Source organism: Balaenoptera physalus (assembly GCF_965194825.1).
Source record: "Balaenoptera physalus genome assembly, chromosome: 11".
Taxonomy (NCBI): Eukaryota; Metazoa; Chordata; class Mammalia; order Artiodactyla; family Balaenopteridae; genus Balaenoptera; species Balaenoptera physalus.
In genome coordinates, this window is record NC_138896.1 from 42,223,183 (window position 1) to 42,238,750 (window position 15,568).

The following is a 15,568-nucleotide window of genomic DNA, read 5'->3' on the forward strand; positions in this document are numbered from 1 at the left end:
TTTACATTTTTATGTTATTCTTGATGACATTATATGTTGGCTCAACTAAAATTAAAAACAAACTGTTCTCCTTACCTAGTGAAGACATTTTATGCAGGCTATGGATGTTCCTGTAAGAAAATATAACAATAAAGAAGAAGGAAACAATTTTACTTATTTTCAGTTGCTTTCATTGTCAACATGTGGTTATGTTTAGAAATTCCTTTGAGGGTATGTTCTAAAAGCATACCTTATTCATTGAAGCATCCATTTTTATTCATACTTTGTTTCAATTTTATTCACTAAAATTGTAAATATTAACCTTTAAAAAGTCAATAGTTTACAATGTATCAGTAGTGACGATCTATTTGTATTTTAGAGACTTTAGTAGCAAGCTAAAGTAAAGAAGTAAGTTTTTGGAGAAATAAATCTTGGTCACTGTATATGCTTCAGAAGGCAAAGCCACTTACTGTTAATAATGGTTATATGTATTTTGTAACCACAGGGCACTTATACTGAAGTGCATACGTCAGTATTTAATTTCATCTGGATAGAACATAAGATAGACCTGTAGTCATCATGTGGGGAGATGAGGGCAGGCCTATAGCACCTGAGGACATAGTCACACTTTCACCTCTTCTTTGACTCCTAAAAGACTATCTTTATTTCCTACCCAAATGAAATTCTATGATAAATTATCTGAACTACCCTCAGTGATTTCCTCATTAAAACCCCTCTCCACCCATCAAGATATTGATGAGATTAGTCATGTAAAGAAGAGTTCCTAGAAAATAATCCATCTAGAAAGTGTGTTGTATTGTGTATCACTGATAAGACTAGTGGGTTGCCTGAATCTCATGAGGGATCTAATGTCCCTTCCTACAAAGGAAAGCATTGATTTATTATTTTTGGATGATAAGCCTGGGAATTGCGACCTGACTGCCATGGGGGAATAGACAATTATTTTTGAAGGCAGAAAATAATATTGAAAAATGAAAGTTGGCTCAGAAGGGTTTGTCTGTGTATTTTTTTATGCCCTAAGGAATAGGCATTGTTTCTAGAAACCCTAACCCTAACCCTACCCTGTTATAAGCCTAGACCTTATAATCATCTAGTTTTACCATCCTACTAAATCCTGAGCTCTCATAACCCATACTGTGACCCTGGGCCATTCTCCCAAACACCCACCATGCTTTCAAATCTGATTCCTGAACCAAAGAGACCACTAGTCCCTTGGTCTGAAGTCCCTCTTCTTCCCTGTCCACATTGAACTCCATGGTTGACTCTTTGCTCTTCTCCCATCAGTACGCTCAGTTTCCTGACACTCACAACATTCTTCTGCCAGAGCCACCTCCGAACATCAGTTCTATAAATGCTGCAATTCACTTTCTCTGTTCCTATGATAGGCAGTTGAGCATTCCTGGAGACATTAACAAACAGCCAAGCAAATTGCTTTTACTGCAAATTCACGGATTTACATTTAGGCTGTGCCCTCACAATAGTCTGTCAATCCTTTTACTTATTTATAGTCAGGCCTCTTTCCCACTGCATCATCCTACATCAATGATGTTCCAGGCTTTTCCATTTCTCTTAAAATCCTGTGTCACATTTGCTACTTCTTCCTCAGCTACTGGACCACTTAATGGTAGAGCTGGATGGTTCAACCTTGGACCTCTTCTTTTCTTATTTGTGCTGACTCTCCTGATGATCTCATCTGGTCTCATGGTTTTCAATACCATGTATAGGTCAACAACTGTAATAATTTTATCTCCAGCACAGACTTTCCTCTGAACTTTTCTCCCATCCCCACATTTCCACTTGGATGTATATTTGTCATATCATATTTGATCTTTATTTTCAAACCAGCTTCACCTCTTGTTTTCCCTGTTTCAGTGAAGAATATCTTATTTCTTTCAGTTATTCAGGTCAAAAATTTTGTACTTGTGTTGACTCTTGTCTGCCTCATATCTCACATCTAATTTTTCAGGAAATTCTAAGTTTTTCCTTTAGATTACAGCCAACCCAAGTTTTACCTATCATTTTCTCTCCTATGGGTTATTATACTAGTCTTCACAGCACTTATTGCAATTGAAAATCCTATTTTATTGCATATTTATTTGGTTTCCTGTCTCCCTCCCACCAGAATGGGTAGAGGTTTTTGTTCACTCTTGTGTCACCAACCCCTAGAATAGAGCCTAGCATCTGGTAGGCATTTAATAAAATCTTGTTGAGTAAATGAAAGTAAGTAGAAGGCAACGTATTCAAGTGAGGTTTGGTTTTAGTAGGAGTGTAGTAGCAGGACTGATGGCTATGTAAAAGGACAAAGATGTAGGTGGGTGACTAGATGTGGTGATGAGGGTTTTGGAAGTTCTCTTCGGATTGCTTCAACTATCTCAGTGAAGTGGGAAACAAAGTTGTCAGCTCAGAGTGAGAATGAGGAAGAAGATGTAGGGGTTTGAAGAAAGAGGAGAAGGTGTGAGTTTTCTAGCGAGTGGGAGAGTAAATGGGCTCTGGAACTGTATAGTATGATTACAGAGAAGAATTAAAGTGCCAGCTTGAGGCTCAGGGTCATAAATTCGAAGTGAAACCAGCAAGCGGGGTCATGTGATTTTTTTCTCTGACCACATTTACCCTTGTGGTGCAGGAGGAGAGTAGGTAGGTGGTAGACTGAGTGACCATTATGATTTACTCAAAGTAGATGATGATGTGAGAGAAGACAAAGCATTTGAGGAGCATGCACAGGAGGAGTTGTGGTCAACTCAGTCATTAAGGCTGGCCAAAAAAAAGAAGTCTGGGAAAACTTAATGTTGGAAGGATCAGTAGACTTTCATTTTGGTGGTTTCCCAGAAATGTTGGAGTCACAGAATTGAAGAGATGGTGTGGAAAGAAAAGAAGTGTTGGTCAGAGAAGGAGAAAACCCTGAAATTATGGTGGTGTTGTGGCTACTGGTTGTTGCTAAGGATGTGAAGGGCAAGGAAGAGTAGAGGTCAGTGAAACACGCTATTAGAAAAATTACCCATGGGATATCATATTGGGTATTATAAAAAGTGTGGTGTTAACCCCAGAAGTAAATCTTCAAAGAAAGAAGGGTTTGACTTGGGGGTGGGCAGATGGCTGAAACAAGAAGAGGTAGTGAATGGTGTAGACTTGTGGATGGCAGGAGCTTCAAACCTGGAAGTTTGTAGGTAAGAGGGAAGAAGAATAGTCTGGAAGCAGAAAAGAGTGCACAGAGGATACCTAGTCTACTTCTGGTGGGTCACCCAGTGTGAAAGGAAACAGAGAGCTTCTCAGGAAGCAGAGTCCTTCAGCAGGAACCATGGTTTAGTTAGAGTCAGAACATGTAGAGAAGAGGTTAAGGATGTGGAGGGATGTGTGACAACTGCCTGAATTCCAGAAAGTGTATGGTGAAAACTTTCTAAGAGTTGGATCATGGTATGTTGCTGAAATTCAGTCTCTGTTCACCAGTGCTGAATAGAAACTCAGAGACAGAGTTTTGGGTGAAGTAGAAAAGACTAGCTTTTATTGCTTTGCCAGGCAAAGGGGGCCACTGTTGGCTAATGCCTGCAAAACTGTGTGTCCCTCCCTAGAGGGGGTAGTGAAGAGTCTTATAATGTTCAAGGAACAGGGTGTGGTCAGCTCATGGACATTCTTCTGATTGGTTGGTGGTGAGGTAATTAGGAGTCAGCATCATCAGCCTTCTGGTTCTAACCGGTGTGGGGGTCTATGTGCTTGTGGGCAGCAAACAGTTAACTTCCTCCACCAGGTGGGGGTTTCAGTATCTGCAAAACAGCTCAAAGGACATGGCTCAGAATGTTATCCGTAGTCCTTGAGGAAGAACTAAAGGTCCTTGACTTTGTTTAATGGCTAAAGTATTATTATTTTGTCTTGCTTGACTGTTTTCCTTTCTTTCTGCCTTTTCTCACTTCTCTGATTAAATTTATTCTTTGACTAAAGTTTTTCTACAGGCGAAAAGCAGGTGAACGACATGGGTGAGGATCTATTCTGGGAAGGCCTCAGAGGGTCCTTCTCGGTTACAGGTACAAGAAGGGAACAAAACTAGAGGTGTGCATTGCACACAGGGATACAGGGATGGCTGGGTTTCTCATGCAGCTGATGTGATCGGGTTTAAAGGGCATGTTGAGATAAGACACACAAGGGTGGCACGACATGAAGGGAGAGGAGCCTGGGGGTTCCTGCCAGGGTTATTACATTTCTCGTGATAGAGGCATGGAGGTGGCAGCGTGGCAGTTTCACTCTGACTAGATGGGGCTGATCACATCATGAACATGGATTATGTACAAAATGAGTCCCCTCACCTTCCAACTTCTCTCACTGACCCACAGTCAGAGCTTTTCTGTATTTCCATTAATTTTCTCCCTTCTCAGAGGAGGCCATGTTCTTTCTGTTGTTGCTTTAGCTTTTTCTGCCTGCTTCCTCCAGGACTTTGCTCCACTTTCCTTCTTACTGGTTCCTTCCCCGAGTCTACAGACGTCTTCACGTCTATCCTGTTACAGACCAACAAGGGCACCTCTTTGACTGGACTTTCCTTTCTAACTACTCTCCATCTCTCATCCTACTTCTCACCCAAACGTCTCAAAAGAGAAATCTCCAGTACCATCTTCTCTTTCTGCCGTTCCATTTAGTCCTCCATCTATTACTCTTGGCTTTCTGTCCTGATCTCTAGCCTTGGGTCTTATAAAACCAGCATTACCTACCTGACATTCTAATGTGACGATCTCATTCCCAATCTACAACACTTGGTTCTCAGTGTCAATAAGACAGAACTCAAGCTTGATTCACACCCAGTGTTGCTTTCCATGCCTTCACTCAGCTGGTTTCCTCAGCCTGGAAGACCCTTATCTTCCTCTTCACTAGGACTTAAATTCCAGATGCTGCCTTTTATGGAGCTTCCCAGACTGGGTAGGCATCCCTTATCGCTTTTCCCTTCCTATTCTGTGCATATGCTTTTCCTACTTGTGACTGGTCTATTGGCTGTTTCTTATATGCTGTTGTATCTGTAGCTCCTGAGTACCTGCCACACAGCAAATACTTAACAAAATGGTTTTTGAATAAATAAAGAATGAATGAAAGAGAAGGTATATCCTCGAGAAGAGGCATTGGTATCCTGGCAGCTAGAAAAGTAAACTTTCAATTTTCAATTCACATTTTAGCATTCTCATTAATGATATATGTCAGAAGTTTCACGCATGCTTGGTGATTATGAGTCACACTGAACCTGCTAACCCAGGGTTAAATGGATAAAAGTCCTTGACCTCTGTGGGGTCATCACAAACACAGCATCTGGTCTGTTTTGAGATTAACTTTTATCCATGTTAACTTGCAACATTCCAGCAGCTCAACTTGCCAACCTGCTCTTCTGTTGCCATGTCCTACAGTAGGATCTTCCTTGGGTTGTATTTCTTTCTCCGATAAATATTTTCACAAAAAAAGGATCGGATACACTATGAATATTTTAATAGATGTTCTCTTTGCCAACCATACACATGATCATAGGACAATAGGCAATTTATCAAAATAAATGAGATAAATATAATATATACAGAATAAAGTCAAAATAAACCTTTGATAAGACTGAAAGTTTAATTTATTACGTGTCTCATAGGTCTCTTCTGGTGATTCTGAAGCCAAACCTCTGATCTTCACATTTGTCCCCACTGTGAGAAGACTACCAACCCACTCCCAGTTGGGTGACACCTCTAAATTCATTGTTAAAATTCCTGAGGAACCAAGTGATAAGACTCCAGAAACTGTAAATAGGGTAGGATTATTTTTTACTATTTTTTATATCAAGCAATTAACATTAAATTATCCATCATAATGACTTGTAAATTTGTATGGATGTTTATTTTCTCTGCTTAAAGTGAGATAACTGGGAAAATCTAAGATTGGCTAAAAATATAACTATGTAATAGGAACTTCAGTGTTATCAAATCTCAGGTTCTCTCCAATACATTATTCTCAACCCTTTTGACTTGACATCCTTTTGTTTGCTGTTCATGTGATATATTCGGCCTCCTGGCACCTCCCCTCCCAAGTGTATCTTAAAATAATAAAAACAAAATTTTTACAAAGTTTAAATTTATCTTTAAAGAATACTAGATAAAAGAGAGAGGTGTTATTTTACGTGTAACAGATTAGCAACATTAAAAAAGTGTAATATCTGAATTTGGGGCAATTGTGGATATGTTGGCATGCTCACACTTTGCTGCTAGTTTTGTGAATTTGTACAGTTTTGGTGGAAAACCCTTATCCAGAGTCATACAACTGTTTATAACTTTTTAATGTTTAAACTCTTAGAAATGCATCCCAGAGAAATAGTACAGAGGAAAAAAAGTGTTATATAGGAAAATAATTAGAGAAAAATAAAAGGAGCCTAATATCTAACAATTAGAGAAAAGCTAAGCATATGATAATACATCACCTTGATGAAGTTATAATTATAATGGTTACGTAATTTCATGGAACATGTTAATCTTACACTATTAAGTGATACAATAGATTATAAAGTCGTATTTATACCCTGATTATACCTATCTAAAGAGAGACCAAGACTGAAAAAGAAATTAAAACAAACAAAAACCTAAAAATGACTTTTGTTAAATAGTGACATTTTGGGTAAAAAAATTTTTTCTTTATAATGTATTTTAATACTATCTTATTATAAATAAAATGTGACTGAGGGAACGTTGTGGTATTTTTTGAGCCAACTTGTAGGAGATAAAATTATCTGATTCTCGTTGTCTATATGAAAACATCTTATCTAGCAAGTAGTAATATATAACCTGGGACTTACAATGTCATCTTATTTCAAAGACTGTTGGGACCAAATTATTTCAGAGAAATTCTGAATGCTACATAAAGCCCTCCTGGGAAATTTCTCCCTAACAGTACTCAAGTACACATAATATATTCATGGGATCCTTTGTGATTAGGTGCTATGAGTGTGGGACTATAGATGTATGAATCAATCTTGGTTGCAGATCTCTGAAGCCTCCAAAGATAAGGATATTCATTTGCAGATGGCAATGGTATCTACACAGCCACAAGTTTTGCTTGACCATTAATTAAACCCATGACAAATCCCCATTTGTTTTGTGAATGTCTTTATGGAAAACATTGCTCTCTTCCTCTCTTTTTAAAAAGTCATATAAGGATTTATTTGAAAGCAGGTTTTGCTGACTTTGATTCTGAGCCCTAAACTGTTTGGGCTAGGACCAGGACAAACAAGTGGGTTAGTAAAAGTAAACCATTAGCTTCAACCCAATCTCTTCTATGCCAACCTGATTTTTAGATATATTTGTAAAAACTTTTGTCCTTGGAGGTTATAAGCAGATTAAGGTTTTAAGAAAGAGTACATGCCAAAAAGAAGCATTTACCAAAGCAACATCAATGCTTTTATGTCTCTACATTTATTGCAGTCTGATTCCAATGAGTACTTGACCTTGAATGTTGGGAGCCAACGAGAGAGAGACCGAGGAACATTGACTTATCCTTTAGAGGTCAAGGACAAGGCTTCCCAAGGAAGGGGACTTAAAGCAAACGAACCTCAAGGAATGCAGCAAAGTGACCTCTTCAAAGCTGAATATGTCTTTATTGTGGACTCTGAGGGGGAAGATGAAGCTCCAAGCAGAAAAGGTGAACAAGGCCCCCCAGGGGGGATGGGCACCACAGCTGCTCGGCCCACGTCTCTAGCAATCTCCTCCAGTCTGGTCTCTGATGTGGTACGCCCCAAAACTTGGGGGGCAGACCTCCAGGTTCCGTCACATCCTGAAATGCCTCATGGGATGGCTCCTCAGCAAAAACATGGGCCGGTAGGTTTTTCTTCTTGTCATTAAAAGAAAAAAAAGTTTCATACCCCTTGTCTGCAAAGGCCTTCCTATTTATTCAAGGCATCAAGGTGTACAAAACTCTCAAGGAAAGAGATATTAAAAAACTAAAATCCCAAGATCATAAACCGTCACAGTGTAAATATAGATAATAAATTCATAAGAAATAAATTTCATAAGATGATAAGGATTGTATACAATTATGCTGTGAACTGGCTGAAGAGAATATGTAAAACACTTAGCTAGAGTGTATTTGGGGGAATATTAACTCTTCCTTCTGAAAATTCTTGGAGAAAGTCAGTAAAGGGAATTTCTTAGGAGACAGTTCTTGGTGGGCTGGGTGCATGAAGAAGCACATTTCAGAGATGAGAAAGATCCAGCAAAAATACATCAACTGGATGTAGACACTTTACTTTTAAACTAGTAAAAGAGTAGTAAAAGGAATTAAGAGTGTGTAAGGAAAATCATTTCCTCCTGTGTGACTTCAGGGAAATATTGACTGTATTCCTGGAAACCACCAGAAGCAGGACTGGCCTCAGAGAATTAGGGAGAAGATCTCACCCCAAAGCTTAGCAGCAAGATTGAATGGTTCCTTTAAGGTGTCAATGCTTTGATACAGTAGGAGAACACTCATAGCTGTGATGGCAGGAAAGAAAGGGGGTGAAGAGGGAGGGATTTTGAAGGGAAAAAAATAGGATGACTAGCTATTTGTTGTCATGAAGTTATCAGATGCCTTTGACAAGGCATAGAATGTCAGGAATGCAGAGACTGGCTTGGCTTTGGGAGTAAATAATGGGTGCTCCCCGTGACAATGAGCATGAGTCAATACCAAGATGTCCTATTTAGAATCTGCTAGACCAGGCACTTGCAAGCATACCAAAGTAGTTGGGAGAACATTTTTATTGTTGAGTTGGACTTTTGGTACTACCAGGACCTACACAAAACTGTAGCATAGGCATCTTATCTTTGGTGCCACCTCATCTTTATTTATGCAGCCTTCACTGACTTCCTGATGATGTATTTATGTCACCTTCAAGCATCCAGTATCCTCATGCTGTCTTTTGGTGATAGAAGACTCTCACTGGGGTAGCACCACCCAGGTCTATTGGACTAAAACATTTATTTCTCCTTGAAATTTATTCTCAGCTAGTTATTTGGAATATTCTAATCATATAATTAAACATATTCTCAGTAAGTGGTGGTAGGCTTAAACATTTCTTTCTTGCCTTAGGAAAGATGACGAAATAAGCAAGTTGGCAATGTGAAAGTTTCCATAGTGTGTGGAGGGTAGTTTAACGTGGCCTTTGAAGAACATGTAGACATGGTGATACCAAATATAAGTAAAGAAAAATATTCTTAATGAAGCAATGTTTGGCTTTTCAATTTACTCTTTTCCTCAACTGATAGATTTCTTCTGCTGAGTTTGTCATTTATTTTGTTTTCATGTGACCAAATATATAGAGGGCAAACCAGAGACAAAACACACATTTGGGATCTTTTTGCCAAAATCAGTTAGAAGTAGGTTATAGTTCATGTTATCAAAGTTCCAAATGAAAAGGCAAAGCTCAGCCTAATTCATTAGTGGTGGATGAGCATTATGATTACTATAGATGGAGGAAAACTGGGTCCTGAAATGTTTGGGAATAACCATTGTTCCGGATTCCATTTCCTATAGTAATCCATTTGAGTGATGAATAGTAGGTCATCATGAAATAAACATAAAAAAAAAAAGTGAAAATGAGATGACTGTTAAATGTAAGCTAAACAGAAATGGCCAGAGCATTAAAGAAGGCACTCTGAGAAGTTAATATAGTCAGTAGTCGAAGCTTAATGTAAAAAGTCCAAAGATTATCCCATGATTGGATTACCTGATGCCAACAACATCAGCTTTTCAATCAGAAATGCAGTTAATTAAGTGTATTTCTGATCCACCTGGTAAAAATGAATCCATGTACAGAATTGTCTATATATTATCACTATCAGTTAGTCAGGAATAATTTATGAAGCTATTCCTAAAAAAAATTTACTTAGCTCCTAGTCTGACCTTTAACCTTCCTATAACCTAGCCTAGATGTCATTTTCTTTCCACATCTGGTACTTCTATTCTTCAGCTCTCCTGAACTGTCATCAAAGTATACATGTCATACCTTTGCATCCCTGGTCCTTGATTCCTCTGTGTGTGATTCTTCTCTCTTCTCAGCCCATCTTCATGTGGCCATGGCTACTTGATGCTCTAAGCTCAGCCCAAGCAGTACCTTTTCCTAGAGACATTCCCTTTGAAGAGGAGTTAGTTTCTCTCCTATATCTTTGTCATTTTCCTTGTAGTTTGTAGTCTTTTTAGAAAATCTCCAATATAACTTCTTTTCACCTGATTATAATGATGGATTTTATCTTTCTTCCTCACTAGACTGAGAACTATTTGAAGTCAAGGTCTGTCCCTTGTTCATTTTTGTACCTCTAGCACTTAGTAGAGTGTCTTACATATACATGAGGTTCAATAAGGTGTATGAAAAGCATAAATATTTAAAAGTTCACATCTTTGAAGTCCTTGCTCAGATATTGACTCCTTCATGAAGCCTGCTTTGGTTCCTTCAGTGAAAGCAAACTCTCCCTCAATATAATTCTGGTAGCTTTTTCTGTACATCTTCTATAACAATTATTCTATTCCAGCATGTATTATAACTATTTAGGTTCATGCCTTATCTCACCTAGCAGATTGTAAAGTTTTTAGAGGTAAGGTCCACGTTAAACCCATTTTTATTAAACACTTTTTTCTCTATAGTGGTTACTATATTATCTTGAACAAAGTCAGTACAAATATTGGGTTGAGTGTATTTTGTGTTCCAAATACTTTTGCTGAGGTGGCATGTTTATGCAAAAGTACGTTATGTTAAAGATCATTAAAGAATTTAAAATTTTAAAGCGTAAGTCAAAATTAAAAAGACTGTATAATATAAGCAGTTGAATCAAAAGCCTTTCAAATAAAATTCAGAAAGAAAAGAGTAATGTTTTTGAATGTTAATGTCTTGAACTTTGGAGTAGATGGCTAAGAATTGACTTTCCTAGGGATAGTATTAGACTTAAAAGAGAGGTGAATATACACGTATAAAAACAGAATGATTTGTCTGAAAGACCTACAATAAAGCCTGGAGCTAAAACAGTGACTGTGGGAATAAAAAGAGGGACTGTGTGGGGTAGAATGAACTGGATTTGTTCATTGATAACATATGGAAAAAAAAATCAGTGATGAATGAAATTTATAACCAAGGAAATTGAATGAATGTTGGCATTAACTGAGGAAAGAATAACAGGTCTTGGGAAGGGATAAGAAGAGATGAGATATCTAATGTTGAGTTTGAGATGCCTGGTGGCAGAATGCAATGCTATCAAGAAAGAAGCTGGAAATATGAATCTGGACATAGGAGGGAGATGGGAGACTGGAAGTATTTCCTATATGAGCTGAAACTATTAGAATGGAGCTGTTTACTCATGGAAATAATGCAAAACAGGAAGACACAAGATACAACGCAGGACACAGTCAAGTATAAAGTGCCAGTGAAAGATGAGAAGCCAAAGAAGGAGGCTGAGAGGGGAACAAAGAAGTTGGAGAGAGGGGTTTCATGCAGGGAAAGCTAAAGAGAATTTCGACTAAAAAATAGTTTATAAATGAGGCCAAATACATAAAATATATAAACATTAATTAATCAATAATTTAAACGTAGCTCAGTAATGTTTTCTTTCTAAAACTCAAATGAATCTGAGATCAATCATATCCGTTCGGGAATACAAAATACCAACCGTGAAAGAACATTCTGGCAGCATGACATGTTTTGAGAATGAACATGGAATTACCACATAGGAGTCACATGGTTCTCCCCCTTTTATGCCGGGAGGCTTCCTGGAGAATGCAGCTTTCCTCTCCAACATTCTACTTTCATATTTTCTAGCTCCCTTGACAGATTTTTTTACTGTCCTGCAACAAGTAATTCTGCCAAGTGGGACAGCCAGGTTAATATATGCTGCTGCTTGATTTAGAGAAGATTAGAAGCTAGGAGATCAAGAGGCCAAGATCAAAGGGAAGGGAAGGATCAAAAGGCCTTTTGCTGATAGAGTTGCAGGTGAAGCACTAGGGGTCCCTGCAGGGAGGTGTGTCCCCTGCAAGGAAGGGAGGGGACCCTCTCCTGCATGATTATTATTAGAACCAGATGTGTAGGGATGGGGCTAGGGAATCAGGGTCTGACCTGGCTGCCACCTCAATTTGGGATATGGCAGCCCTCCTGCTCTCCCAGGTTAGAGCCCAGAGTCTGGCCCCGTTACCTGCTTGGACACACACCTCCTCTGGGCTACTCCTCCTCTGGGAGAGGGGATGAGGTTGTCCGGCATCTGACCAGCTCTGCTCCGGAAGAGCAGACTGGCACCTTCTACTAAAATATTATTCTATAATATGATTTATGAAAATAATATAATATATAACACAATAGAAAATATTATAAATTTAATACAAGTCAAAATAAAATACAAAACAAAGCCAAATAAAGTAGGGCCTTCAAAGTCCATTAAACATAGGACTTAGGAGGTCATTTGGTGACCTTGATGGGAACAGTGTGAGTGGGGTAATGGGGCAGAAATCAAGTTGAGAAATGGATAAGTAGTGAAAGGGAGGTCACACATTAGAGAGATGGTATGAAAAAGCAAAAATGAGACTGGCAACTTATGGTCACACTCCTCTGGGCAGTTACTTGTGGTCGTAAACTTTAGTGTCCTCATTTGTAGAATGGGGTGATGCCAGCAACCTTCCTTGTGAAGATTAAATGAGATTAAATATATGGCCTAGAACAGTTCCTGGCCCACAAGCGTTCTCAGGAAGGAGTCACTGTGTTTAAAAAGTTGGAAATGGCAGCATGTTTGGGGGCACAGGGTAAGGAACATGGGAGAAGGGAAACATTTTATATATTGGTTCAAACATAGCTTGGATGTCAGAACGGAAGAAAGGACATGAAAAATAAGATCAGTAGAACTAGCGGTGGCCAAATAGAGGAGGTTCTTACAAAAAATTCTGGGAAATTTGGACATTGGCACACATATTAATTAAGAAACTAGATTTTAGGGATCCATGGAAAAGAGATTGCAACAAATTATTTGGACAGGGCATCTGACATAGAAACCTTTCTTATAGTCGTGGGCCTTTGTTTTATAGTGAAATACCCTATTCATACCAGCACATTGTATCAGAATAGCCTTTATATGTCTCTCTTACACCAGTAGATTTGTGAGCCCTGTGACGGCAAAAAATCTTCTCGCCTTCTGTCCCCATCACCTAACTCCAATGCCTGGGACACCATAGGTACTAAGAAAGTATCTGATGAATGAATGAATGAATGATTCTCCTTTTCCCATGACCCTGTCATATAAATAGGGAACAGACATCATTACATAACTCTCTTAATTTACAGCAGAGAAAAATTATATTAGAGGAGGGAAGACAGCCTAGGATTCCAGCCTCATAGCTTGGCTGTTGTTTTGTATTTTGCCTGTTAAAACACATTGTTCATAGCTTTTGGCCTAGGGATTTAGAGGTTGAAGACTCTGAAAAAAGCTGGGAGGTTAAACTTCCATGTTAGTTCTGCTAACTGCTGAAAAGACTAGCTTGGAGACACAGGTTCCTGAAAAATGGCATGTTTCTATTGAAATGCAAGGAAGTCATTTGTACATGCCCATCAACAGGATGACTTTCTAACTGCATGCAGAGCAGAGCTACATGGGGCCCAGCAGCAAAGAAAACAATACAGGAGTCTGCCTTGCATAGCAGGTGGGAGGTCATCCAAGTAGTAACGCAGATTCTGGCTGGGCTCACTCGATAGTATAATTGCCTTGAGGCAGTTGAGATGATTAAAAATGTAGAGGCCCTCATTCTTTTAATTGATATACATACCCCTGACCAACTGATTTTATTGCTTTAACAATCTTTATCTAGCACTCTTCCCATTGCCAACTCCCCATTTCCTTTCTTGTTTAGGGTGAGTATACGATTCCATCCTATTCCACCCATTTAACCTACGTTGTCACCGTCCATGGTGAGTGACACTGGACACACCAAAGAGAGTTCCTCTGACTCAGTGGGGGACCCTGGCTCTGCTCTGATGCTGGCAGAATCCCTGTGATGCCTCGCTGGTGGTTGGTTGCTTCTTCTGGTTGAGATCAATTGTACCAATAGCCCGAGGGGCAGAGGAAGTACATTTATGGAAAATCAAGTTGCTTTGACAATTTCAGCAGAAGGGTGAGGAAGACTTTTAAAAGGAGGGTCTCCCGACTTTTGGTATCAGAACTCAAATGTTTGTCTTGCTGGTGAGGAGAAGACGGACCTGTGGATCTAAGAACCATCATTCTCTCCACCCTCATGCCCAGAGTCTGGAGCAGAGTAAGAGGGGCCAACCACAGAGGGAGGTGACGATGCCACTGTGGAGGGAGGTGTCAGGATGTGACACCACAACTCTCCTCTCTGGCTTTCTGTTCCTACACCCACTAGACACTTTATTTTCTCATTCCTGCATGAAGGTAACATGCCAGACATTAGACACTAGGGGAGTAAACTTTAAAAAAACTTAGTACCTGCCTTCAAGGAGCTTGGAAAACAGTTGCATCTGAAAATAATGACAATGAAAGGTGACAGGTTCAAGGAACATCTAGAGGGAGGACACCTAGATCATCCTGGATCACCAGGAAGGGTTCACGTTGTCTGAGCTGAAATGTGAAAGATGAGTAAAAGTGTTCTTGGCTGACGAACAGGGCCCAGGCATTCCAGACAGTGAGGACAGCTAGGGAAGAACTGACACACAAGAAGAGGGTGGAAAAGGGAAGGAGTATGATAAGGGCTCATCAAATATACTAGGAAATACACTAGGAGAGAGAGATGATATAGAGGCCACAGATAAAACAGTTTTGAAAAGGATGAAGAGATTGCAAGTCAGATTCTGTAGAGAAATCAGAAGAGATAAGCGATTCAAGTGCCTGTGGGGCTTAGGAAAAAATAAACCATTGTAGACATTGGTGATAACAGTTTCTGCAGAAGAGCAGGGGGTAAAATCTGTTAAGAAGTCAGGGGAAGTACATTACTTTTCTATTGCTGCATAACAGATTACCATAAATTTAGTGGCTTAAAAAAAAACACCTATTTATTTTCTCCAGGGTTTTTTAGATCAGAGGCCTGGGCAGCTGAGCTGGGTCTCACAAGTTTGAAATCAAGATGTCAAGTTCATCTCACCTGGAAGCTCTCCTAAGGGAAGGGTCTGCCTCTAAGTTCCCCCATGTTATTGGCAGAATTCATTTCCTCGAGGCTGTTGAATTCATGGCAACTTGCTTCTTAAAGCTGCTACTTTGATCTCTAGCTTTCTGACCCTCTTTTAAAGGGCTCATTTTATTAGTGTTGCCAAGTCCGAGCTCGTACTGTTCACCGCATGTCAGGCTAATAAATTGAGAGATGAGTTGTTGGGGCCAGGAATAGCGACTTTATTTGGAAAGCTAGCAGACCAAGAAGATGGCAGACTAGTGCCCCAAGGAACCAGGTTCCCTGAGTTGGAATTCAGTCTTCTTTTATCTAAAAAGAGGAGGTGGTTTGGTTAGTTGTTGCAAACTTCTTGGTGTTGGAATCCTTTGTTCTTGCAGCTGTCCACATAGGTCTGTAGGTCTGGTCACAATGTTCCTATAAACCTTCAACAAGACAGATGTTATTCTGTTCTGCAACT

General features: G+C 39.4%; 1 protein-coding gene across 24 annotated transcripts in view; it reads left to right on the top strand.

Moving 5' to 3' along the window:
- Positions 1-15,568, top strand: part of MLIP (muscular LMNA interacting protein) — a 296,706-nt gene that overhangs the window by 143,882 nt on the left and 137,256 nt on the right. For 20 of the 24 annotated variants that reach the window (XM_082414296.1, XM_082414299.1, XM_082414297.1 and 17 more), the window contains 2 exons: positions 5,603-5,758; positions 7,419-7,811. The exons of 1 other annotated variant lie outside the window; for it this stretch is intronic. In XM_082414296.1, the coding sequence (XP_082270422.1) occupies positions 5,603-5,758; positions 7,419-7,811 (549 nt within the window). The remainder of the gene's footprint in view (positions 1-5,602; positions 5,759-7,418; positions 7,812-15,568) is intronic. 3 more of the 24 variants (XM_082414301.1, XM_082414298.1, XM_082414300.1) reach the window with 1 other exon arrangement.